Source organism: Cyclopterus lumpus, chromosome 8 (assembly GCF_009769545.1).
Source record: "Cyclopterus lumpus isolate fCycLum1 chromosome 8, fCycLum1.pri, whole genome shotgun sequence".
NCBI lineage: Eukaryota > Metazoa > Chordata > Actinopteri > Perciformes > Cyclopteridae > Cyclopterus > Cyclopterus lumpus.
This window is the reverse complement of record NC_046973.1, coordinates 12,537,883-12,565,068: the sequence shown is the minus strand read 5'-3', so window position 1 is coordinate 12,565,068 and position 27,186 is coordinate 12,537,883. Positions and strand designations below refer to the sequence as shown.

General features: G+C 47.7%; 1 protein-coding gene across 2 annotated transcripts; it reads left to right on the top strand.

Annotated features, from left to right (window-relative positions):
- wu:fb95e10 (microtubule-associated protein futsch) lies at positions 1-26,950 on the top strand. 2 transcript variants are annotated; one of them, XM_034539232.1, is made up of 6 exons: positions 1-150; positions 308-376; positions 13,643-14,362; positions 14,812-14,890; positions 22,515-22,738; positions 22,870-26,950. In XM_034539232.1, the coding sequence occupies exons 3-6, from the start codon at positions 13,747-13,749 to the stop codon at positions 25,875-25,877; spliced, it is 3,927 nt and encodes a 1,308-aa protein (XP_034395123.1). In that variant the 5' UTR covers positions 1-150; positions 308-376; positions 13,643-13,746; the 3' UTR covers positions 25,878-26,950. The 2 variants fall into 2 exon arrangements, with proteins under 2 accessions (XP_034395123.1, XP_034395122.1); XM_034539231.1 differs by having other exon boundaries at positions 13-376.
- Positions 26,951-27,186: the final 236 nt, after the last annotated feature.

Sequence of the window (27,186 nt, the reverse complement as noted above, 5' to 3'; positions counted from 1 at the left end):
CCCTGAAGGCAGCGGCAGCCCTCTCCTCCTCCGCCCGTCCATCCCTCGGTTCACCCGTCTACTCGTGTGTGTGCGCGAGAGAGAGAGAGAGAGTGTGGACTGAAGCGTCATTCTCCTCCTTTCTTCCTTTCAGTAAACGCGCATCACTTGGTGAGAAACGGCGCTTTTGAGACCCAGAAGTTTTTTTGTCGGTCGGCTCGGCTCGACTCGTTCAGCTCTCCCGCTATTTTCTTCCATTCCTCCCGGTTTCATTTTCGCCCTGAGTCTCACTTTCTTTTTTTTTCTTTCTTCTTCTCCCTGACTCGAGGACCCGGCTCCGCTGCTAACACTGGGCGTAGACGGAGAGGATTTCGCTAGCTCGCTGCTGCACCGACTGGTAAGGGCGAGATTCTTTGAGCGTTAGCTAGCATGCTAACGTCAGTTTGTAACCGCTGCCGGGCGAATGAACGTCTACCGAAGCCGAATCCTCTAACTGAACGTTACGTCCGTCGGCCGTTACAGACATTAAGAGTCCCGATTTTAACCGCGACTTGTTATTACCCGTGTTTGTACCATTTGAACGCCAACACGGGGCGTCGAAATAGCGGTGTCCTCTTATGTGTGAATGAATATTCCTGTTAAATAAGCAGTTGAAACCGTCTAAAAGGTTTTGGTTTCGGTGTCACCTTGTCTTTCAGTCGAGGAGCGGCGCTCCGTTAAGAGTCAGTGAAAGGGGGAGTGGGGAGTGGGGGGGGGTGGGGGGGGGTGATGGGGCGGTGGCACGCTGCGTGGTCGCTGGGAGTGCTCAACAGATATCGGGCTAACCCGAAATCAGATACGTCGTTTTTCAACGTACGCTCCTTTTTTTTTTTTTCCTCTTTCTTTTTTTTTCCACAAACAGAATGTTTTTCAGTCTTTAGGCGACCATTTTGTTCCTCCCTCGCTGAACTTTTTTTTCTTCTTCTCTTTTCTCTTCTCCCCTCCTTCTCCATCCTCCACCGCGGATGCCCATTGTTCTGTGATGGGCCAAGTGGTGCGAGTGCTGAGAAATGTTTTAGTCGCCTCGGGGGGGAGCCGGCAAATTTAAGGGGGCACATGCTCGCTCAGTTTATTGCATGTCAACCAAACCGAATAAATTAGCATGAACTCTCAGCGTGTAAAAGCAACAATTCCCTCAGACCTCGGAGGGAGTGTGTGAAGCTGAAATATCTCCGAGATGGCTGTGCGCAGACTCGAGCTGGCATGTAATCAGAGGTGATTAATGTTACCCCCCCTCCTCTCTCCAAAAGTGATCAGCTATTGTGATGTGAGAGTTGAGGCTGGAGGGGCTCTGAAGCTGCTCCTCCGCTGACTCTGAGTGCAACAGGACAGATTACACTCCCATCTGTAGAACAATGGAGAGGAGGAGGAGGAAGAATGCTGCCAGTTCCCAAAAGCCTGGCCAAGAGCATTTAATAAACTGCAAACATGTGAGCGTTGGCAAAATCTTTAACCTCAGCCCACAAGCTCCATTCCCCGACTCAGATTGTCTCAAGCTTTATTTGTGGTCCATGGATCGGTCGAACAACGTGTCGGCAATTGACTGCGATGGCGTTGATGTCATCCTTTTTAGTGGATGGTGTCCCATGGGCGACTACTATGAGCACTCTAAAGGCTCTGCCACGCGGGGCTTTGGAGACACTCCAGGATCCTTAAATCAGAAGTGGGCTAAGCCATCAGATAGTTAACCCCCCCCCCCCTTTTCATGGTGCATGGATGAGAGAATGGCTGACTCACAGTGTTGGTGGATGAGGCAGGGAAATGGAGGACAGACAGGCAGGCCTAATGCAATCACTTGAAATGTAATGTAGCTGCCATTAATAACCACACTGCTTGTTTAAAAAAAAAATCAAGTTATTTAAGAGTCAGTGAAAGAGGGAGGTGATTTAAAAAGATTATTGGAGAATTGGGTTTTTTGTGTGTGGTCTGGATTTGACAAACTATACTTGAATAAATAAAGGTGGTTATTGTAATTTGAAAAACAAATTGGCCACCATAATCTAATTTCCGGCGTGGATTGGATCATAGTGACATCCTGTATTCATCTCTGTTAGTTATTTTCTTTTTAATGGGACGTATCAGTCTGTCTCTTGTCACTGTCTGCACTCTGTTGGACGAGACAGAATCCATAAGACTGAGAGCGTATTGTGTCTGAGACAGTTCTTCATACGCAGAGGGGGATGTGCTGACAATTGAAGCTATTGAGGCTGAAATGGAGACTAAATGATTCGACGAGTGGCACGACAACCTATTAAATAGTTGCAATTTTCTCTGTGATTAACAATCAGTTAATTAGTGGATCGTCAATCAAAGTATTGATAGCCTAATGATTCTGCTTCCAGGTTCACCTATGCCAGGAGATGTGTGTTTGTCTTGTGTGCACTTTACCCCTTTAAATTTCCCCACTGCCGGACTAACAAAGGTTTATCTTATCTTTGATTTATATATTCCTTTGGTTTTTATTGTCAACATACTTTAGTTAGAGCTGAAACAATTAGTCAATGGACTCGCCAATCAACTATTTTGATAAACAAAGAATTGTTTAAGTGAATGCGAGTATTTGCTGCTTCTCTTTTGGTCAGTTATGATAGAAAACCGAACATCTATCAGAATTTTAGGCTGCTGGTCGGATCAAACAAGCGATTTGAGTACGGCACAGATTTTGGGGAGTTATCATGGGCATTCATCACTATTTTCTGACATTTTGATCAAAGTAAATGACAAAACTGTTTGTAGATTAATACGTGTTAATTCACCCCTACACTTAAGTCATTGAGATGATAATCTTTAGTTACAATCCTAACGAGAATGTGCAAAACATGCTTTTAAATAGTCAGAGAATATTTTCACGCAGCCTTTTCTTTCATACACTTTTTTATTTGAAGTGAATTTAAATTCTAATGTTCTTGTTCCCCTCCCCCCCAGCTGGCCTCTTGACCCATGCTCCCCCCACCCCCTCCGTCCTGAGAGGGGAGATGACTGTCGCATTAATAGACCTGTGTAGCCTAAGGACTGGCGTTTGGTGGGTGTGTGACTCGGATTGAAACCCCCCCCAGCTCTGATTGTGAAAAGGGCAAGCCTGTGCCTCTGGTCATCGCGCTGAGAGCATGACCCTTGCACTTCTAGCAGCACAATAGTTTCTTGTTTAGATATCATCAAAACCCGAACAGAAACCTATGTTCGGATGTATTTTCATGGCCAATTGAGGCCTGAGGAAAATGCTGCCGTAATCCACGCTCCCGGTCGTGATAGCGGCCTTGGCTGTCACAGTTGTCCGGGCATGCAGTTGGCAACTGCCGGTTGTGGTTTTGAGGCTGTATCTGCTGGCAGCTGCAGTAATTTGCTGCGTTTGGGCGCTCTGAATTCCTCTGGTGGGAGGACGGATAATAAACGTGGTTCATGGCCTTGTTTCTGGGCTTCAAGGCCAAATCTTTTTAATTAATTTTTGATTTCGGTGCCGAGTTGTTTTCGTGTAATGCAACGTTGTAGTCAGTTACAAGGTTTTGCTCTGCCATAGCTATTTGGTCAACGGGTTCCTCTTTGCTTCGGTTTTGCATGTACATATGCTGCTCCAGAGCAAAGATTATGTCAAAACCAGCCCTCACCAAAGCCGGAGCATGGAATGATTGGCATTTGTGCCGGAAACTGGTGCCGTCAGAGTGATGGGCTCTCTTTGCCATCGGCAGCTGTAGGGGCCATTTTATTGCTCTGTCGTATCAATGTGACATTCTGATCTGGTTGTGTCCTGTCTTCGTCTATTAGTTGGCAACTCTCTTGTGAGGTGTTAAATGTATTTTTATGGCTGTTGTGGATGTTGTTTAAAAAAGGAGCTTCTGGCAGATTTGGGGCCAGTAGTGTGCCGTACGGTTTGGTCTCAGAAAGCTGTAGGTGCTGATCTGGTCAGACCATCCGACCTGTCCGCCGCCCTTCCATCTGGAAACAGTTCTACTTCAAACAGGAGGACATAATCCTCTTATGGACATGGTCATTCCCCTTGGACTTTGCGTGCGCATTTCCATGTCCCGTCCCCCCCAGGGCCAAATCTCGAGAGAACGTCAATGCCTCCCGGGGGTGTTTTCTCCCATCCTGTCCAGATGCCCCGGTTCTGCCCTCCTCCCTCCGTCTCCACGTACCCGCTTTATCTGGGTGCCATTGATCCGAGCCACCAGCTGGTCCTGGGCTGGCCTGATCTCATTTACCCCAAAGAGAAGCTTGTTTGTGGGCTGACGGCCCATTATGGAGATGATCCAGCAGCTCTTCAAGTTACAAATTAGCCCTTGTTTCTCTGTTGCCTCTCAGTTTGGGTCCTCTGTCTCTTCCCTCGTCTTGCTGTTTCTCTCTCTGTCCCTTTTTACTCCCCCTCTGTCGTTTTCATTGTCCTCTCTTAAAACCTTGTCACTACTATCTCTCTTATCTCCCAGGGGAGAGCGCTAACGGCATCAGAGGAACTAATGCTCTTCCGCTGTCCCTCTCTCTTTCTCTTTCTCTCTCGGTCGCCTCCCTTCCCAGCTGGCCTGGCTCCCCACTTTCTCCTGTTCGATCAATATCCACAGAGGTGAGCTCTGCGCTGCCCTGCTGGTCGTCCCTGCAGGCGGTGAAGCTCAGCCACGGCTGTCGTAGGGTCCTTGCCGTTTTTACAGCCAGGCTGTGTTTGGGGCTGACGTACTGCCTCTACACCCCCCCCCCACCCCCCACACACACAGTTTGTCCATTTTCTGGGACACACAAGGCCTCCATCGTTCGTTCTTGGTCTTCCCCTCTCTCTCTTTCCCCTGTGTCTGTGCACTGTTTTAGGACACTCAAGGCCGACTGTACAAGATTAGCATCTCTCTTTGTCCAGGGTTAACAAGCTCTGTCATGTGTTAATCTGCCCAGTCCCCGTGGGGGGGAAGTTTCTCCGAGCCCGGATGCACTATGGGAATGACAGGGTTCGAGTGTTTATGTGTGCGTCGACTTATTTGATGCTTGTAAATGAGGAGGAGGAGAGGGAGGGTGGGAGGGAGGGAGGGAGGGAGGGTGGGTGGGTGGGGTGAGCTCACACATTGTACAGCCCTGAGCTGTGACGGCATCGGCATTCTCTGCCATTTGGGGAAGCCTTGTTGCTGATTTGTTGTGTTTTATTCCAGTGCAAATTTTGCAACCCCTTTTAGTACAGTTGAAGCTCCAAAGAGTCATAAGGATTAGTGCCAGCCTCTGGTCACATGTTTTCTCTGATCCAGGTATCTGTCGCACAATCTGGTGCTCTTTCCTCTCCCATGCGCCAGCAGCTGAGTAAACACGGAGACAGGGAAAAGGGAATCGTTCCGTTACCTCCCAGCGGGGCCTCCATCTCATTGAGCATCCCAGCGGCTCACTGCAAATCAATTGATAGGAATGACTGAATGATGCCTTTTTAAGGAGTTCACTTGACAACTGCTCTGTGCAAAAGGGGTAGGTAGGTCTGGAATCACCGGCATCTTCATCTCTAAGTTCCATCCACCTGCTTTTCAATGTGTATTTTTGAATTGTCGCATGAGAAGACCTGATTGGAAATGTCAGGGAAGTGCTGCCAGGACACCGTGGTGCAGATGAGAGAAGGACCTGAGTTGATGACAAATATTGATCTGAGTAGCCTTCAATTATCACCACGCGCTGACAGCAGTCAACTGTCAGCGCGTTTTTTTGGAAAAGCTTTCATTTTACTGCAGCACAGGTTTGACAGTCTGCTCTGCTCAGTCCTGGTTTTGGTTCTCCCGTGCCTCTCTTCCTTCATCGCGTCTCCAGCATTGCGGTGTCGGCACCAAGCGGGTCTGGGTCTGTCTGCGGTGGACTGGTGGCCCCACTAGTGTCTGAGCTGAAATAGTTTCTGTTGAACCTGCATGATTTCATCGAACCCGTTGGCACCGTTGACAAGCATTGAGAGTAACTATATAAAAATAGCCAGTCTTCTCTCGATTTGTTGATTTATGTAGGTCGGCATCAATATTAATTTGAGACTGTTTCATAACCAGTTAAGAGTTCCTCATGGTTGCTTTAAGTAGAGTTAGTGCATCAATACAGGAAAGGTGGAAAAAGACACTGGGTTTTCCACAACATTCTGATGGAAGACTACTCTCTGTTGTCGTGTCCCCTGCTCCCCGCCCTCTCTCTGGCTGTTCGCTTGGCTCTTCCACAGTCTATGGGGAATGTGGGCCATGCAGAGCAGTGGGCTTTGTTGGGCAGAGGCGGTTTCCTGACCTCAGGTCGGGGGGGGGGGTTTAAGGGAATGTATGAGCTGTGATTAGCCTGGAGGCAGCACCTCAGCTGGATTGAACCGGGTGTCGTGCACCTTTAGCAGCCCTCGTCTGACACACACACACACACACACACACACACACACACACCATCTCTTTTCCTCCCTCTCACATGCACATCACCAGGGGGATGCCTCCAGCAGTCTCACGGAGGGCTCTGAGAATCCTTGGTCTCCTCCGGACAGGCACGGAGAGAGAGAGAGAGAGAGAGAGAGACTTTGAAAGTTTTTTGTTTTTACTTTGCTTTGAACCTTAGACTGCCGTTGCATAACTCCTTGATTGATGAGTCCAGAGTAGAGAGCTCACTCTGTAGACAGTTTATAGTCTTATCCAAACAGCTGCATTGGCTGCAGAGACGACTCCTAATTTGTTGTGCTCAACGTGTTCAAACAGCGTTTTCCCGTGACTTGACGGTAGCTGTTGCAGCTGCCTGTTCCTTGTGTTCTGCCAAGGTTTGGCTGAGGAGATGAAACATTCAGCAGCGGGGCGTCTCTGCTGTACGTCTTTCCTTTTTGATGCAGATACCTGTGAAGTAAAGACGGATGTCTCTCTCTCTCTCTGTCGGTGCTCTGTTGCACTTGTGTTCTTACATTGAGTTCCTCAACACATTATTATGTAGCATTATACCTTCTAGTTGCTGATTTTGTGTCGTAACCGTGTACTCTCTCACAGTTCGTCTCAGTTCTAATTCATTTTGGGTGCTACGACATCAATTTTGGATTTAAAATGTTCAATCCCAATTATTGCGTTCAAATAAAATTACATTATAATAATATGAATCTATTCATAATTTCCTTCAGTTATTAATTGTTTCGTATCTGAAATGTTAAAATCCTAAAGGTTTTCCCTGGTGACGGATACCTTTTTTAAAAAGTCTGCAAATGCAAAAGTGTTTTTTGTGGCATTTTCTGAAGTTATAAATCCGTCATCCAAGTGTTTGAAATGTGAAATAACTGCTTGATTCATTTATAATGTTGAAAGCCTGGTTCTAAGTAGCCCTAAATGGGGTGGGGAGTTGACTGAGCCTACTGTTGTGTTTTGGAGTAGGCTGAATGGACAATCTCGGGCCCCGTGCCAGCATGTGGCGTCTTGAATCTAACATTCTCCGCCTCTTGTAAAGAGGAGTGCTACGCACAGCCATGAACGCATACATCACATTCCCTATTCTTGTTATTTTATATTCACAAGTCACATGTGAGTCCACGGGAGAAGGTCCACGGTTAGACTGATGTCCATTACATGGATATGTATTATATTAATGTGTATTTTGACACGTTTTTACAAGCAACTGAATATCAATCCAAATAAGGATTTAATGCATTTATTACATGCATTTAAACCATTAGTGACCACACGTTGTTGTCTTTGTGAGGCCAATATATAAATATAAATGAATTATTAATTGAACAGCTGTTCAAGGAAAGACGGCTCCCTGCGTTTCTGCTTCATGAGATGCGCTCTGTAAATCCCGCCGCATCAAGAGGGAAGAGGACGGTTCATTAGCGGTGTCAAAGAGCAAACGCCACAACCCAACCGTTATCGGTTTGCTGCTCGCAGAGATAAAAGCATGTCAATTACAGAGTCGGAGGTCACCGACTGCTCGTTAAAAATGCCTTCAAAACCCACCGACTCCCTCTCGCCGCCACCGACTTTGCCAGAACCCTCTACCCTCTTCTTCCCATCGCGCTCGCACCAGCTCGTCTCAGCAACATCACATTTGTCACATCGACCACAAAAGCTCACTTTCTTTTGACGTCTTTTCTACCGTCTCCCCCCCCCCCCCCCCCCCACCGCTGCTACCTCCTCTCCCCCCGCAATCATCCCTCTCTTTGACTACTATTTAGAGTAGGCCCCGGGGATAGAAGAAGCCTCACAGAATGCACATGCGTGGACACAGTTGTGTGCTGTGAAAGTCGTCTTTCTACCGCGGTGATTCGCCTCGGACGGTCGGCCGGTTAAAGCGCTTTTGACTCTGGCCTTTTGTGTAGAGAAGGCTCTCTTGTTTTTCTAACCGACAGTGGATGTGTTCAGACATGAACACACACCACGGCCCGGGAGCAGATTTGACATTAACTTAACATTTAGATCAGCAACTCTCACGCTTCTTCATTGGAATCTGCATAATGGTATTTTCCTGCAAGGTCTTCTTTTAAATGTGACCTCCTGCTGTTTTCTAAACAGGCATGTTTAGTGCATGTGGCCCCCCCCCCCCCGCACACACACAGTAGTAGACTGTTATACTCGATGCAAAAAAAATGGGGTCAAAGTTTTCTGTTTAAATATGCTGATGACCTGATTATTCAAGAACAGCGTTTTTTATGTCTAGACAGTCAGTAAAGCTGAGATCCCTCAGAGGAGCTGGATGCCTTCCAGTTATTAACAGTATAGGCCCGAACACGGTTGCGTGTCAGGTCGGATACACCTGACATGTTGGTCATTAGTGTACTGCTGGAGGCGGATTAAGTGACGATGTGATAATGACGACAACAGAAATAAAGTAGTTTCCCTAAAAGCAAAATGTGCCTTTAAAATATAAAAATTAATCCTTGTAATGATATAAAAACAATGTGTGTGTGTGTGTCAGACAGGTGAAGGAAAAAGCATGAAGCGGAGGGTGATTTGGGGCTTTAGATTAGAAGACAATGGGCATTCAGTCCTTATTTATTCCTTATTATTTCATGCTCTTTTCCATTTTTGTGTGTGTGAAGATACTTAAGAATTAAGGTAAAACAATTGCGAGCAATACATTAGCATTAAAATCAGTAGGAACAAAGGCTGTTACATTAAAGTCTATAAAAGCTAGTTTGAGAGAAAGGAGCAGACCTAGTTGATAATCAGACCAACCGTGTCCCCATGTTTTCATACAAAGAATGTAAACGGTGTGCGTGTGAGGACAGGGGGGTTGGGGAGGAGTCCTTCACTGGTCTTTCCTGATCCTGTTCTAAGGCCAGTGCCCTTGGTGTTTGTGTGGGTTTCCTGTGTTCTCGATTACTGCGTAGCTCATCATTGAGGCTTGCGGGGAATTTGGAGTGGGACTCTTGTGAGCTGCAACCACACGATTTGGACCCGTCACGAAGGCTAACAAACACATTTTTGCGGAGTCGACTACATTCATAATTTCTACAGTGCAAGACTCCCATTCCATTTTCCACGTCGCTCTGTTTAGTCTATTGTTTTGTAGCTTGTAAGGCACTAAGGACAACGACTGCATCCTGTGGAAGTAGTTATTCTCCAACTAGAGTCTTTTGTGCGCATGTGTGTCGCTGAGGTCGCAGGAGGTCAGGCCAGCTGACTTGCTTCCTCGTCTTGATGTAGCTTGACAAGCAATTCTCCTCAGATTAAGCCATTTAATGTTGTAAACAGTTCACACAGTGCACACACACACTGTTGCTAAATGTTTTGAAATGGACCTAATGCGGCCGACACAGCCATCTGTCTAGAATTAGCTGCTGGAAATGTGCACCATCTCACAGGCAGTTATGTGTCATGTCACTGAATAGGCTTCATTCTGTCAGTTGTGCGTGGAAAATGCCATCCTGTGTGTTACAGCCGAGGTTGTGGAACCAAGAAGTTGTTGGAGAGGATCTTTGGGAGGAAAGTAACACATTTGGCCTCATGTGTTTCATGTTTACTCGCATGAAATTGCACACTGTCCTAAGACTTGATACCCCCCTGGTCCAATCGTCTATATTATGATTGGCGAGTGGACCTGAATAATGTGACCCCAGGGCGGCATTATGTAATGAATGGTGGTGCAATCCCATTGTAACCCTCCTAAAGGAGACATATCGTGCTCATTTCCAGGTTCATACTTGTATTTTGGGTTTCTTCTATTCACCCTCAACATGAAACGCTCCGTTTTAGTGTGTTTTAATGGAATTGCGTCACAAGACCACAGCTGGGGCCCACGTTTACTCAGCTGATGTAATTCACATGCACTGCAACCCGGAAATGAACTGTGACACATTACGTTTCCATTTTAAAAGTGTGAAACGGTCTATATCTTGCATAATGGTGACATCATAGCAATACGGCCCATTTAAAGGTGCAGTGTCTGAATACGGCGGTTTTATTTTCTAGTATTCATATAGCACTTACACCTGCTTCATAATAAAAAATAAGACATCTCCTTATTTACAATATGGTTATACAATAAGTAATCCACCATCACTCGCTCTAGCTGAGATGCCAATGAACTGGCAAAACATTTTACTTTCAGCTGCTTAGTCGTTAATGGAGAAAGCTAGAGTTGTGCCACAAAGCGCTACAGTGCAGATGTGTTGTAAATGTATAAATGTGAAGCAGCGGGTAGTAAACATTAGGATTTCTAGTAGCATAAAACGATTAATTAATGAGGAATTTAACTCAAGTTTAACTTTTGCAACCGTCTGTTAGAAAGCACGGATCGGCTGCAGTGTATAGATGTCATAACCATCGCACAGCTTTGGAATAGAACAACTTCTCATTTTCAGCCCTCACCAAATGTGTTCCCTTGTAACAGCCAGCTCTCTCCGTCCGTTTGATGTGGAATAACTCTTCTAATCTAATTAGGTTGAATAAAAAACCTGGAATAGCCTTAATGGGATTAGATGTTTCAGTTAAGAGTGCTGCAGTAATCGGGAGCCAAAATTTGAGATAATATTGAGCCGTGGCAACAGACTAAAACAACAATTATCAGACTGTAGCTTATGAATTTGTTCATTTTTCATTTTTCTTTATGGTGGTCAAACCTACCTCCAGTTTCTGTGGAGAGTAGATAATACATTTTCTTTTTTCAAAAGTATGTTCCTGTCGTGGTTGCTAGACTATCTGTGCTTCCTAATGACGTAAGGGCCGGTCGAGTGAGCAATAGAGCCAGAGAGAGAGAGTGCAATATCACAGCTGTCTGGAGACTTGCAGGAGAAAGAGAAATGTTCCTCTGGCTGTGGTCGTGCAATCAGGATTTATCACTCTCTTACGCACGCACGCACACACAGCAGTGTTGGGTAGTTTGGAGCGCAGCAGTGAAATAGAACAGCCAGGCCAGATGCTTTAGTCTAGGGTGGGAAGAGCAGGACATCAGTCTGAAGTGAGAGGCGGGAACGGTGATATGACAGTGTCTTATTTCCTGGTTCACCCCTTAAGGTCACAAACAGTGGCGTGATTGTTGTGGAAAAACGTACATAGAGATCTATTATGTGTCACCTAGGCAATACATTATTGTCCTGATGTAGTTAAGGTGTTGGGTGCTATCCGACATCGGTTAGACCTCATCCGTAGCCATCACAGTAAGTTAGCCGTAGACAGGGTTTTGAAACCAACCAATGGTCCTAGCGATAGTTTAATTAATGTCAGCAGCTAGGTCGGAACCATGGACTGTATGTAAGACGTGAACGTAGGCACGGTGATGTCACCCATTGGTTTGTGGACTATGCTTCTGAAGCCTTAAATTCGGCATTATAGCCGTCGCCATCTTGGCTTTTTGCAACCAGAAGTGACACGATAGGGTGAAGCTAAGTACAGCCAAATGCCAAATAAGTCATTGTTGGGTTACCAAAAATGTACTTTAATGAACTGAGAACAAACTGTTACAAGGGTTCTGACACAAAAACACAGACAATGCGCATTAAGCATACTCTGCTTTATCCTCCTTTATTGAAGAAGACTTGAAACTAGAGATTGAAATTTCCTCATAGACTTCTATACAATCAGACTTGATTTTGCAACCAGAAGAGTTACCCCCTGCTGGCCATTAGAAAGACTGCAAGTTAAAGGCACTTCTGCACCAGCATCACTTTTCAGACCCAGAGGTTGCTGCCGGCTATGTACACACTACGTACTGAGCTATTCCCAAAGGACCTATGTGTTAAAAGAAAGGCGATCTAAATCGCAGGTTTTGTTCCGAAACCAAACTGAAAAACAGTGTGAACAAATCTTTTGCTCTCCATCTTGCTGCACCAGTGTCCACCCTCTCCTAAAAGCTGTGACTGGTTGTGGTGGGTAGTAACATGATTAAGCAACTGTCCATTCTGTAGCATTTAGCCCCCCAGCCGCCCCCACCCCCCTTGTGACCGAAGGGTGCGGCACACATGGCTGCTTGTTTTGGCCTGTTGCACTAGCTGTTTGTATCTCTTCTGTGTTATTTGGGATATTTCGATAAATAAAAAAAAAACTCAGTTTCACCCCCTCTGGCCCTCCTCAGCTGCTCTGGCCATCTGTGCAAAAAGCAAAACAGAGAATGGAGGGGTGGAAGGAGAGCGGAGGAGGAGGAGATGGGGGGGGGGGGGGGGGGGGGGTTGAGAGAAAGGGAGGAGAAAAGAAAGAAGGCCTTTTGACATGTGAGATTTCAGTTTAGAGGATGAGTAACGGATGATGGAAGAGGGAAAGAAGGACGAGGGAGAATATCCGATGAGGGAATAGTTTCCAGGAAGCCAGCGGCATAGAGATGATGTCTGTCCCCTCCTAGAAATAGGACAGCAGGCGTGTGCACGTTTAGGTCAGCGGAAACTCAGATGACCAAACCAGCAAAGATCAGCCAATAGTGAGCTCATTTTACGTCTTTGTTATTCGCTTCCCTGTCTCTTGTCCGACCCACGACCCGCCTTCCCAGTCTGTTCCCATGCTCCACAGGCCGAGCCTCTTCCTCTCCACTGGCCCCTGTGTTGCCTCAAGAGTTTGTCTCACCACTTTGCTCCCCCTCGCTCCGTTTGTAAACTTTTGACAAGCTAGTTTCCTGCCACTCCCCCCCTCAGGCTTGTAAAAACCTATCCGTTTCCTCTCGTCCTTCCTTTTCGCAAGGAGGCTGAGGAAACTAAATAAGAGACAGTTGTCTAATATTGACGCAGACGACGTGTGACAGCCTGTGCTACAGACGGTTGCCCTTTATCGGGCCTCGTATGCTTTGCGTCCCACTTCTCGTCCTCGTGTCTCCTCGACTTCTCTTGTTCGTGTCAAACTTTCTGCCCGTCTTCGGGGTTTTATTGTACACGCCTCAACCCACTTAGCATACACACACCCAAGTTCGTTTCCCCCACCTCATCCTGCTTTTTCTTTTTATAGCCGTTTATGGCCTAATGGTGCGAAGCCGGCTTTTCATCCGTGTGCAGATCCAATAAAGTTGCATGTCTTAACGTTATTACAGGTGGCATATATGTGTGTGCGGTTTGCATGCTTTTTTTCCTTCTGCATACACTTGGACAAAAATATTTCTGTATGTGATGCTGAAGCTGCATGAAGATACAAGCCATCACTTTATCTGATTCCCAGGGTTATCAACATTCCTTGTGCTCTCCTGATAGACAGCAGGCTGCCTTTCATGTCTGGTCTTGCTGTTGACTAACTTTACCGTACGTTCTCCTCCTGTCTCTCTCCAGACCAGACCATACCTCGCCGTCTCCAGAAAGCCTGTAGGCCATCCTGTGAGATTTGAGTCTGCCCCCCTGCCTTGCAGAGACGGACCGCCACCACTCACGGAGAGATGAAGCCGGATGGGGTTGCCACGGCGGCGCTGGAGCCCATGGAAGCGTTGGAATCCAATCTAGTAAATGAGGCAGCGCCAGCTGTGGGACAGGAGCCCAACCAGGCGGCCAGTCCGGCGGAGATGCCACAGCAGCCTGCAGCAGAGACAGGCCAGGTGGAACCCAAGCCGGACCAGGCCAAGGACACCCCAGCTGCCGAGAACAGCAACAAAACATCAGGTGACTCCAAAGCGAAGACTACCAACAAGGCCACGGCCAAGACGAAACCTGGCACCACGGGCCCAACCAAAACCACCCCTGGGTCACGGCCCAACACATCCCAGAGCCGCCTCTCGAATGGCGTGTCAAAGCCCCAGACCAACGGCGTGGCAAAGAAAACCGCACCTGCTGCGGTGAAAAAGATCGCCCCGACCCCAGCTCCAGCTAAAAAACCAACAGGCCCGGCCCCGGCCTTCAAGAGCAAAGTGATTGAGAAGAAACCCACAGGGGCGGCCCCGGCCACCAATGGTGCAAAGTCAATGACCGGAACAACAACGTCAGCAAAGAAGACGGCGTCCGCAACCGCTCCTGGTGTCAAAACCGGCACCGCCGCTGCTGCTGCTAAAAAGCCCCCAGGTTAGTGAAAATGTCACCACAAAACAAATGCATTGCAAAGTGTAGTTCAGTATGTAGGCTGTGTGGGAATTTAAAAAAACTCCACGGTGAGAGTGGCATGATGTGAGACTGTAATGGGATGACATGCATACAGGATGAATTCAGCACACGCACCACACAGTGCATAATGGCTGCTGATAATCTAGAAATGCATTTGTTCTAGAGCCTGATGACATGCCCGACATTTGTAATATATGTTACAATAAACTATGCTGTATAGTACTGGTCTAATATTGTTATTACCGTGTCTTATTTCCTCATGTCCTCTTCTCTCCTCTCATATTCTGTTCTCCTCAACTATCATCTCATTTTCTGTCTTCTCATCTCCTCTCATGTCATTTCCTTTCCTTTCTCGTCCCGCCCCCTATCCTTTCATCTCCTGTCCTCTTGTCTCCTCTCCTCTCCTCCAGCTCCCAAGACCGCCTCTGCAACTCCCACCAAGCCGAGTGCTGCTGCCTCACCCAAGCCCTTGACTTCCAAGACAACCAGGTGTGACATTTATGCAGGACTGAAGCCTCTCCTTGTGTGCGTACCTGTATGAGCACACTGTGTGTCTGAAGATGGCACAGGCAGCTGTCTGAAATTGGTCCTCTTCTTAGACATCCTTCAACAAGCTGGCCTCTTTTCTTAAAAGCCTTTCCAACAATTTGCAAGCAAATCAGCAAATTTGCTCCAGAACAGCATCAAATCAGAGTACATTGCCAAATAGATAAGAATTGCAGCAGACTCTGTTCAGCATTATGAATAGCAGCCCGTTCAAAAGGCTTCATTTGGCGACAGGTTCAAAGACGAACCTGTTTGAGAAAAAAAACACTGATCCCCCACAAAGACCTGAAGGGCCAGGTTTAAGTAGGCCAGCCACAAGCCAATGTCAGACCAAGCCTCAGAGTATCACCTCGAAAGGGTTTCACCAGAGCAAGCGTTATGCAGCAGCATTATTAATAAACCAAGTTTTGTGAAGGAGCAGGGTTCAGAGAGGGGAGGAGGGGCGAGCAGAAGAATTTCGAACAAGCGCTCTTAATGTTTTCGTGAGTGCTTGCGCGAGTCGGCGTGTGTTCCTCACCTGAGTCACGCGGCGTCACTTCCGGAGGTGGCTCGTCGATGTACCAGCAGAGGGGACTGAAGGGGGCCTTTGTCTGAAACGGGGGAGATTACACTAAGATAGAGCCTTCGGGAGTTCATCCCACTGCCTCTGCTTCTTGCTTGTTTGTCTGGTAGAGCAATGGCCCTCTTTCTTCCTCCCCGTTACGCCACCGCTGTGTGGTATGATGCGTTTGGCATGTCTGTGCAGACACTTTTGCAGAAACACTAATGTAAACCCGGAAGAACGACCACCATGCTGCAAGCAACCCGAAGGGAGGCACTTTTAAATGGATAGTGGCGCTTATTGGCTTTCTTGCCATATTTAGGATGACATAGTTTGTCCGCCAGAGATATCTGACAAGCCAAATACTAAATGTCAATAGTTTCTCATCCAAATGATTTATTTATGTTGCGTATTCACGTCATGTACGGTTATTGAGAGATGGCAGCACTGATTAAGTTATGGAATAATACATCCATAAAACAAAAGCCGAAGGATGCCATCAAAAATGTATAATTCTTCGTCTTCTTCTCTGCACAGTCATTGCCAATAGACTAACATGACACGCACACTAAGTTGCCAGCCACTACCTTCCCCCTGACAGTAAGGTGTTTCATTTGAAAGTCCCTTAGGTCACCACTCACTCCACGTGCCACGGGTAGCAGTTGGATTGTTGAGATTACATTCAGATTACAGCTTTATACAATAGTTGATGTGCAAATATCTAATTAAGGGGGATTACACTTGAGCATGATAGTAATCGCCACTGTAGTACAGAACGCGCATTGTTGAATGCCAGTATGAACTGGCATGGTGATTTCATTCTTCACTACCGACCAATTTAACATAAAACCTCACCACCACTACTTTAAAGTTACTGTACTGTCAGGAACAAATGAACACAATTTGAGTGTTTTCAAAAACAGTGTTTTTATAACTTATAACAAGTATGACATCTTCACACTCGTCCTCTACCTCTGGGTGTATTTCAGACGGGCTTCAGAGAAGTGAACCCAGTGTAGGACCGTGAACTGCATGAGTCCAAGTGGGGAGAGAAGAAGAGCTTGTATGGGTGCTATCAATAGCCCCTTTTCACCCCTCATCAGTTGAGCAAATGCGCAGCACAACATGCTCCCATGTTACTAATGGAACACGCACCAATTGAGAAGTGACCAGTGGAGCTTTCAAATAATAAAAGAAAAGGCTAATGAGCTAAATCTGTCAAAATTGAGCTGAAATCCAGCCGAAGCTAATATTGTAATGAGGTTAAGATTGGATTAGATGCAGTATTCTGTGGCGTCAGAGCGTGAGCAAGTTGTCTGAGATGTGCAGAGGAACATTTATCCGCAGTAAGATGAATCCCCACAAGAGAGATGCAACCATTACTGATGATGGGCTCCTCTGACAGCACAGCGTACCCTTGGAGGCATACTTTAAGTGTGTGCGTGCGCCGGTCAGCATTTGTATATGTGACGTGCTTTGACAGGGCCATTAATATCTGCTTTAATTAGATTGTGCCCTTTTCCAAACTCCCTCAATCCTTAATTCAGGGCCTGCTTTCAGCAGCTGAGTAGCAGAGAGGTAGATGAGAAACGTTAATTGCCCCCATCAGACACACCCTGCTTCCACTACTGCCGACACACACACACACACACACACACACACACACACACACACACACACACACACACACACACACACCACCAGCAGGTCTCTCAATGTACTCTGTTTATCTTAAGGCTCAATTGATTTAATACCATCTGCGGTTATCAGACAAATAAAAGTGCGGAGCAAATGCAGGTTTCACTAAGTGACATCAATCTAATTTAAGGCCTCTCACAAGTGCTATTCAGCTGGAGGTTTTAGCGAAATTAAATTAGGTTTTCTTAGTTGTCGATGCCAGTGACTCTTTATTATGGCTTGTTCTTTGTACACCTGTTCTTTGTGCACATGCTATGTTAGGCTGATTGCCCGTGGCGCGCCGCTTGCGCCGGGAAACATTTGGGCCTGATTAGCGTCCAAACGGGGAAAGTAGAAACCATTACGAGTCGCTTGAACATCATGTCTATTTGCGTCCGGTTATGCATTGATGATTGGAGACTGGTGTGCAGCATGCGAACGCTACATAGGTGCCTCAGTGTGCATAGTGGGAGCAGCATGTCATTAGGATGCAGAGCATGTGTTCATTCGCCGTTCATATCACTCGATGTGGAGGTTAAGGGGGAGGGGAGGCATACACGCGTCGGCCCGTCGGAAAACACGTGGCGACGCTCGCACGTGCCACCGAGCTGCTTCGCCGGCTGCCGATGCCGCAGAGTGAAGTGAAATGAAAAGAATGAAAAATGGTGGTGGCGTTGTATGGACGCTACGTGGCTGAATAAGTCATGCGTCCCTGCTGAGCTCCTGTCACTGCTGCCAGAGATGCATACAGACTGAGAGGTGTGTGTGTGAGAGAGAGAGAACACATGCAGAGGACCAGAGGGTGTCTCTGCGTGAAGCGGAGGGTGATTTTAGCCTATACATTAGAGGACAAAGAAAGGGCATTCAGTCCTTATTTCACAAACTCGGAAGAGGAAAATGGGATGAGCTTGCTGTCGTGCGATCAGGCACTTTTACAGTTTTGCCCCTCGCTTTCTTTTTCAACCTCTGTCACCCCGTGTTCCCACATTAGTCATGCTGTTTTCCTCCCTGATGGTCCCTCAGGGATGATATCGTTTTATTGCACCGAATTGAATGCAACCCTCCTCATGATCTAACAAATTAGTGTGTGTGTGTGTGTGTGTGTGTGTGTGTGTGTGTGTGTGTGTGTGTGTGTGTGTGTGTGTGTGTGTGTGTGTGTGTGTGTGTGTGTGTGTGTGTGTGTGTGTGTGTGTGTGTGTGTGTGTGTGTGTGTGTGTGTGTGTGTGTGTGTGTGTGTGTGTGTGTGTGTGTGTGTGTGTGTGTGTGTGTGTGTGTGTGTGTGTGTGTGTGTGTGTGTGTGTGTGTGTGGCAGGCTGTAAATCCTCCGTCCTGCTTTGGGTGTGGCAGGTGTCATCCGGGATGCGGTCACCCGTTGCCGTGGTTTTTACAGAGGTGCAGCCGCAGAGCCAATTACCAAATGGATTTAGTGCGAGAGAGAGAGCGGAATGAGGGGGTGCACATTTGAGTGTGAGAAAAAGGTTTGAGGGCGCGCTCGTGGGTATTCACTTGTGATGGATGTCATAGACATCGGAGAAAACACTTTGTGAAAGCCATGTTTTTTTTCTCTCTTCTCTTTTCCAGACCCACATGTCGGCTGTTATATTTTCAAACACAAGTTGAGCATTTATTAAACAATATAATACGGTCATCCCCTTTTAAACATTCCCAATTTCTCATTGTTTCAAGTCATACTTCTCTCACTAATTGACCTACGTGATTAGATTTAGACGACTGCATTATTATGTCCTTGATACTTTCTACAGACGGCTCTGCTGATACTACGACCTTCTCTTTTTTCTCGTGTTCTACCAATCAAAAACAAAGAAAACGAAGATTCTTTTGGTAATGGAGCGACAGAAATGATAGTTGGAGCAATGTGGGATTTCAACCATAGCATCTCACATAGTGTATATGGGACACATTTATAACTCTAGGAGAATGCTGAGTAAGACATTTGTAGGTGACCAAAATGGTAACAATTAACTTTTATGAACTGAGAGTAAAAGTTCTGAAACAAAAACATGGTCAACTCTCAGACCGGAGTCGCCCGCTGAAGGCCATCAGAAAGAATGCATGTTTAAGGCACTTTGGCTCCAATTTTCTGTCCCTGAGGTGCCGCCTTGGTTGAGGTCGTATTGTGTCTACATTATAGAACTTAAAGCGCAGGGGGGCTGCACATTCTGCTTTAAGTAGACACCTCTGTGGCTTAGAACTACCAACCACAGCGAGCTTCTATTGTCCCATAAAGATACATTAGGAAAGGGATGATCTCATATAGAGCGGAGACCTCATCAGGTTCATTGAACAACAGCATCTCTAAATCACGAGGCCACTCGAGCCAGGCCGAAGACCCTGCCACCAAATGTCTGGTGCTTAGTTAACATGGCCTCGTCTTTACGAGTGGCAGGAGGGCCCTTCACCACGTTCTTTGTCGTCCTTTGCTGCAGGGGAAGATGTCTGTCTGCCTGCACGCTCGCTTAGCTCCTGCTTACTCATTACACCCCCCCACCCCCCCTTTCATCTCATTATTCAAATCACAGCCCGACTCTTGTTGTCTTCGCAAACAAAGCAGCACCAGTAGGCAACCACTATGCTTTTCTTTTTACACCCAGTGATTGAGGAAATGTGTAGTTGCAATAAAGCTAAAGTGTTAGCAATGATGCTCAGGCAACAGAGGTGAACATAGACACTTTGCTGTGTGCCAGTAGCGTTTCTGGGCTTTCTAACCCTGATTTATAGTGCTGTTTCTCTCTGCAGAGGGGGAGGGGGGGGGTTAATGAGCAACACAGCCATTGAGTTAAAGTTGCAATGTTTTAAAGACTGCAATTACTCGTACAAGCTCTGTCATTGATTGCTTGATTACAGAATAAATGGAGGTTTCAAATATTTCAAGCATCAATGCATCGCTTGGTGTGGTTAAACTACTTCACAACACACGACCGGTGTTCTTCGATAAGGAGGAAGAAGACGTTGATGTAAGATAATGTGTAATCGGATGAATATTATCTGACCGCTCCGTCCCATTTCTCTCACGCTTGGTCTCCCTCTTTCCTCTTTTTTTCTTCTCAGTGGCCCCGGTTCATTTCCAGCATTTTTCAAAGCAGTCTGGTCTTTTTGGATTATCCAAATTCCTTTTATCAGACGGATCACTGCGAATGCTCTCTCCGAATATCCCCTCAGCATGCTTCATCTCTAAAGCCAGGTTCTCCCTGTTCTCCTCTGCCTGTAATGCTTTTCTTATCTTCTACTCCTTAATTCAGGCTCCACAGAGTCTAACTTTTTTTGTGTAAATTCGCCTTTTAACATCTTCATTGGCGACCAATTTATTTATTTAATTTAGGACAATGAGCAGTGCAGTACAGAATATTATAGAGAAGACATTTTCGATTAAATACATTTGAATTAAATTGACTTTTTGATTGAAGACATTGTTTTTTTTAAATTGACTTTTGTTAAAACATATTTTGCCTTAGGAAAAGGATTTGTTGTGACTTTGTTTTTCAAATGACCTCATCATCGGACTTTCAAATTTTCCAGTAAAGCAACACGTCACAGATGAGTCGGTTGGTGGTTTTCCACAGACAGATTTTTATGGTTTCTAGATTAGCAAAACTGCACCGACATGATCCAACAACATCAGCATGAGTAACACATCTTTCACGACCCAAAGCCCATTCTAAACGTCGTGGATCCGCTGTAAACGCTTGTTTGAACTCTCGACGGGACCACACCCCGGTTGTGTTGTGTTGCCCCTCCCCCCTGCTTTAATCTCATTCCGTGTTACCAGACCGTTTTCCGTTTCCGTTGGCCAGGCAGTTAGTAGCACGCACTAGCTCATCGCCCTCGCAGATAGTGTGCTTTTAACGCAGTCCTGGGTTCCAGCTGGCTCATTCGGAGAAGCTATTTTTGTTTCTCCTTTCAGTATTAAAGATTAACGTGTTCCCATCCATCTACGCTCTCCCGCTTACCTCCCCGTTCTCTTTCTGCTAGTCCTCGCTCAAGTCTTTATTTAGAAACAGGCAGTTAGTGCAGCGTGGGCCCGGGGAGACTGCACACCACAGCCTTGTCAGGACCACTAGATGTAGGCTGCATCGCTCAGATGTGACCCAGGACGAGAGCCCGTCCCAGCAGGCGCGCCCGATGCACAAAGCCCCCAGTGGCATTCCCTCGTGGGGAGTGGGTAGAGACAAGAGACCTGGGTCCGTGGTGACTCACCTCCCAGACTGCTTTGCTTCTAAGCCCCTCGGGGAAGTTTGTCATGGGGCTGTGGAGGAGCTAGCCGAGCCTCGGATGCTGCTACAGGGATGACGTCTTTGTGGAGGCCGACACAGAAGTTAGCATCAAAAATCTGCCAATGTCATTTTTTACCCCATCGGATTGCGGAATCTTGCCGAAAATAGTAAAGAGCCAACGAACTCCACCACGGTCACATGTTTTTCATCACTGAGTGTTTGGTGTGATTATGTTTTGTAATCGTTAACGACCGCCTTTTTTAAGACACTATAAATTCACAGATTGTTTAAGTATCTTCAGCCTGAGTTTGAAGTTCATTAAGAAAATAACATTGACTTTAAGAAGAGGGAACCCGAAAGTGCAAAAGGATTGACTCATTTGCTGGTTTCAGGCTTCATCCGTGCAAAACTCTTGATTTATTTAATGCAAATCCCTCACCGTATGCTGTTTGATCATAGTCCATCAAACTTGATATTTATAGCACCTTTCATACATGGTTGGCAGGCGACTGAACAAGCTAATAAGACAACGACAACAAAAGAAAGAAAAAGAAAAATGTAATAATGAACCCAATAGAATTAATAAATGACAATAACTATAGCTAATAAGTGGGAATAGCTTCTCATCTTCGAAAGGTCTGCGTGGTGGCTCAGAGTCACATGTCTTCATCTGATTTGGGCCTTGCACACATCTGTGAAAGGCTATTTAGGTCAGGGCTTTGGCTGCTCGTGCACCCACTAACAACGGCCCAGCCTCTCCTTATCCTCACATGTTTGTTTATTGTTTTTTTTTCACGTTTGTGCTTTTTCGGAGTGTGTCCTCTGGCAGCAGAAGTGAGTAACGAATGAGAAGTCAAAGTCTTGCTCCCTGTCACGACCATTTCGAGGCACTTACAGTACAGGGCTGCCCACCACATGAGGCTGGCCCCCGAGCCTCAAACGCTTGAGTGAGCTTCCATAAGGCAATAAGGAAATCGCCATTGTTTTGAGATAAGTTGGATATATCTGTTCCGTGGGGATTTGTAAAAGAACATACGCACCCGCAACCGTCATTGTTCTCGGTGCCGTAGCACCTCTCCACATCGCTCAACCTTCTTCTTTGTGTTCATGTCTTCAGGTCTACACCCAGCACGCCGGCGTCCTCTCGTCCTGCCACAGGCTCCACCAGGCCGCCCACTACCAGCACAACCAAGAGCTCCCCGGCTGCAGCCAAAACCACCACCCCGAAAGCCCCCTCCACCACTGCCAAGCCCGTTGCCTCCAGACTAACCTCCACTACCCCCTCTGGTGGCAAACCTCCAGCATCGCAAACATCCAGAAACACAACCCCTGTGAAAAAAGGTGACGAACAAACAAGATTTTCTGACTTATCATAACAATATTTAAGTGCTTTTTCTTTTGTCATGATAAGCTCTTGTTGGGTTTAATTATAATATTGTTTAACCATTTCTTGTGCTGTATTATCTCCCAAGATGTTACCAAACCAGCCACTTCATCATCTAAAAAGCCTGTTGAGTCCCCCCTCACCCGCCCCTCCTTGACAACGAAGTCGGCAAAACCCGAGACCCCCAAATCAGCCGCCGCCAAAAAGCCTGCCGCTAGTAAGGCTGCAGACACAAAGACACCCATCCGCACCAAAGCAGAGAGTAAGGCCACACCTTCTAAGGATGCTGCCAAGACCCCTGGACCTAGAGCAGGTGCAGCCAAGACTCCCATCCCCAAGAAAACTGTTGGCAGCAGCACCCCGACTCCGGTAAAACGCGGTCCCAAAGCAGCAACGGTTGCAGAACCCGGAAAGGAAATCGCTGCCGCCGTTGCTGCAGCTACAGCTGCAGCTGCAGCTGCAGCTATCGCCACTGCGGCCGCAGCCGTCGCAGGGCCAGAGGGACCAGAAACAGCTGTGGAGCCATCTGCTGCAGAACTGATGTCCAGCCAGACCCAAGCAGTGCAAGAACAGCCGTCAGACCCCGCACCAGAAGCCATACGGGAACCAACACCAGAGCCCATAGAGATGCTGACACCAGAACCAGTACATGAACCAAGGCCAGACCAAGTAAGAGAACCATCTCCAGAGCCCCTTCCAGAACCCCTGTCTCAGCCAGAGTCAGATCTAAGAGCTGAACAAGTCCACGAACCAGCCTCCAATGTGCCGCTGTTGGCTCAACTGGACCACTTCAAATTCGAGGAGTCTACCAAGGAATCGGTTCCTTGCCTGGGAACTACTGTCATGTCTCCACCTTGTTCTCCACTGGGCCCCGTGTCCCCCGTCAGAGAGCCACAGAACACCTCTTCTCTGCTGGACATGCACATCCAGTCCAATCCCTGGGGCGACAACCAGACCCTGGGTCCGTCTGAGTTTGCCCCCCAGAGCCTTGTCAATACGATGAACTTCTACACAGAAGAGGAAAAGGAGAATAAAAACCAGTTTAAGGCACAGACAACGACGGAGGAGGAGGAGGAGGAGGAGGAGGAGGAGGAGGAGGAGGAGGGGGAGGGGGAAGAAGAAGAAGAAGAGAAGGAGAACCTGTTCATGCCGACCTCCACAGCTCCATCTGCAGAGACCTTCAACATGATGGCAGAGCCTCTCTTGCTGGATGCCTCGCCCATGGGTGATTTCACCTCCGGGGACCTGATCTCCCCGCACGAAAAGGAGGAGGCAGTGGAAAAGGCTGATGAGGAGATAAACGAGGATGATGATGAGGAGGAGGAGGAGGACGACGAAGATGAGGTGCAGAGGAGACTAGGACACCAGCCTTCGTCCCTGGTCACGGACATGAGCACGTCTCAGCCCTCTGAAGAGTTCCATGTGAGACCCTCGGCTTTTGGCGCCTCTGCGGCGTGGCACGGCGACGACCTGCTGTCCGGGATGGACTCCGAGGACGTGAGCAGCTGCACCAGCAGCCGGCAGCAGGGCGTGTCCGACCTCAGCAGCCCCCAGCACACCGCGCTGCTGGAGGGCACCCAGAGCTCTGACGCCCTTGTCGACTCTAGCCTCCGCGGCTCCGAGGGAGACGGCAACCTTATGGGTTCTCCCAACGTGGAAACTCTGGCCAACGAGGAGGACGAGGATGAGGAGGACGAGCGGGTGGACGATATGGACCTGAGCTCAGAGAGAGTGGAGGAGCATCACAAGGCGTTCCAGGAGCAGGAGCGGGACGAGGACGAGGAGGACGAAGATGTGGAGATGCACAGCGAAGGTGTGACTGAGAGCTGTGGGAATGTAGACGAAGATGACTTCAATGAGGAGGAGCGTTTAAGCAACCTAAATCGCTCCGGTCCTCCGCCGTGCATCCCCCCGGCCTCCTCCTGGAGTCAGTCTAACACCTTCAGTGATCCCTGGGCTCAACCGGCCTCCCTGCACGCCGTCTCCTCCCCCAGCCCCGTGTCCGACCATGGTGCGGCCGAGTCCGAGACGCCAATCCTGTCTCCCGCCCACGCACGTGTGGACAGCAGTGCCCCTTCCTTTGCTCATGAGTCAGAGCATGAGCCACGGCAGCATCAGTCAACCCATGAGGAGATGAAGACCTCAGCAGACGTGGAGGAGGCTCACGCAGGGATGTCCCAGCCCGGCGCAGCTCGTGCTGCCCACAGCGGTAGCGAGACGAGCACACCGGAGGAACTGCAAGACTACGACAGCAGCTCTGGGGTGGAGTCCCGCTCTGACAAACAGCACACCCCAGTTCCCCCTTCGGTCCAGCCTGACATGGACCAGGACCTGGGCATTCACTTGGAGAAAGGTGATGGAGAAGAGGAGGAAGCTGAGACGCTCCCCGCCGACGAGGTCCTAGGAACAGGACCTCCGACCGCTCCGGCATCCGCCCCGTCCTCGCCCTCCACTTCAGGAGACGAGGCCAGCGACACTGAGGACGAGATGCAAATAAACGACCCCGACGCACCGGCAGTGACTGACCACAGCGCTGGATTCGAAAGCCCTCCTCCCACCCGCAGCCTGCCGGCTCTCGAGGAGGATGAGGAGGCGGGGGATGCGCATGCCGGAGAGGGCGAGGAGGACGGAGGCGGAACCACCCCCCAGTCCGCCAACTCTGTGGCATCTTACGGCTTTGACTGCACCACATCCAACTCGAATGCCCACTCCATGGCCGAGAGCTGCGGAAAGAGCCCGGGGATCTTCTCGCTGGAGAATGAGGAGCAGCTTCCAGAGGAGGCCAAGGACCCCTCCCTCATCAAGGAGCTGACCCTGCCATCAGTGGCTGCCGCCGCCCAGGCAGAGGATCTGCTGGGCAGACCCGTGGACCTGATGCCTTTGGGCCACCCGGGCGACAACCAGCCCGGCAGTCTAGATGAGCACCACTACATGTTTGGGGGAAAGAACGCAGCAGACCACCTAGAGGAGGTCGATCCATGCGAGCCCAGCCGCCACCTTGGGGCCGTGGAGTCTGAAGACACCGGCGACAGCCAGCCACCTTACTACTCTACCATATGTGATAAGACTGATAGTTTTCTGGCAGGTAATGTATAAGTCCCTCCTATTCCCCCTGGAATGCACCTTTTCCCCGCAACCCTCCCCCGTTACCTGTTGTTTGTTTTCTCTCCAGTTGGATTAGATGGCTTAGAAGAACAAAAAAAATAAAAAGAGAGCAAGAATGTAGGAAAAGATTTAAAAACAAAGGAGATGGGGGGGAAAAAAGACTGTAGCAATTTTTAAATGAAGCCTCCCTCTTTCATACTGTCATGGTTATGAGTGTCTGGCTTAAACTCCTTTATGTACAATAGCTACTACCATTTTCTAGTAGAATGTTCCTTTTTAAGTAACACTGCATATTCTGTAGCCCCCGTTGGGGTATTGACTGATTGGTCCACTGTGACTGAGCTTATAAACCTGAAAAAAAGAAGAAAAAAACCCCAGATGGAATGAAATGGACTCATTGTGTATTTATCCTACTGTTTTTACCGAACAAATGTCAATGATTTATTTGTTTTTGTTTTGTATTTGCTTATTTGTTGGTATTTTTTTTTCTGTTGAAACCTGGTCCTCCCTACCCTGTGTACACATGCTTCATGTTCAACAGCACCATGGCACTAGTCACAATGCTCCTTTTTAAAAGTTTGTGCTCTGAGTTTTAGCTAAATAAAGGCTAGATATCAACACGACAGATTTGTTGAGGTAGGTGTGGGAAGTATTAGATGGCAGTCGGTGAAGTTTTGAATGTGCGCTTCAAGAGCCTCTTTTTGCGTAGATTGTTGAGGTATATAACGTGCAGTCACGTACAGTATGTGTTTCAGGCATTTGGTTTTAAGTGGCTACGCTTCAAGCCTCAGTTAGCTGATCATTTGTGTTCCAGAGGAGACTAACAGCTAGCCTATTATTTGTGATGAGACCCGCCCCGCATTGTCCTACATCACTGTCACTCGCTGAAACGTTTTCACAGTGAGCGCTTGGTTTACTATTTCAACAGTATATTGCATGTTTAACTAACATAAAGACTGTGTACTACCTTGGATTTGAAGCAATTCTACGCTAGACATGTTCATTGATGAATGATTCACACTAGGTTATCTTTCAAAATTCCATTAAAACATCATTGCAAGGCATTCTGTTCCCGTTTCTTATTTCCCCTGTTGATCCAGCATGCCTCGTGTTTCGAGTCGCTGTGTGTTTTGTGTGTTCACACAATTCAATTTCCCATGACCTCTCCTACTCCTTCACCATGGGAATAACCTGTAAAACAGGACATGGTGCACAATGGTGTTGTATTGAAAATGGAATTTTGGTTTCGAATCAAAAAGGTAATCCGAACGGTGTCCCTGTGTCCTGTTCTCCAGCATGC

Bases quoted from the DNA above. Each gene is read 5' to 3' on its own strand.
- wu:fb95e10 (XM_034539232.1), top strand. From the start codon at position 13,747: ATGAAGCCGGATGGGGTTGCCACGGCGGCGCTGGAGCCCATGGAAGCG. The intron at 14,891-22,514 runs GTGTGACATTTA...TCATGTCTTCAG, and splicing joins TTGACTTCCAAGACAACCAG to GTCTACACCCAGCACGCCGG. The intron at 22,739-22,869 runs GTGACGAACAAA...TTATCTCCCAAG, and splicing joins CACAACCCCTGTGAAAAAAG to ATGTTACCAAACCAGCCACT.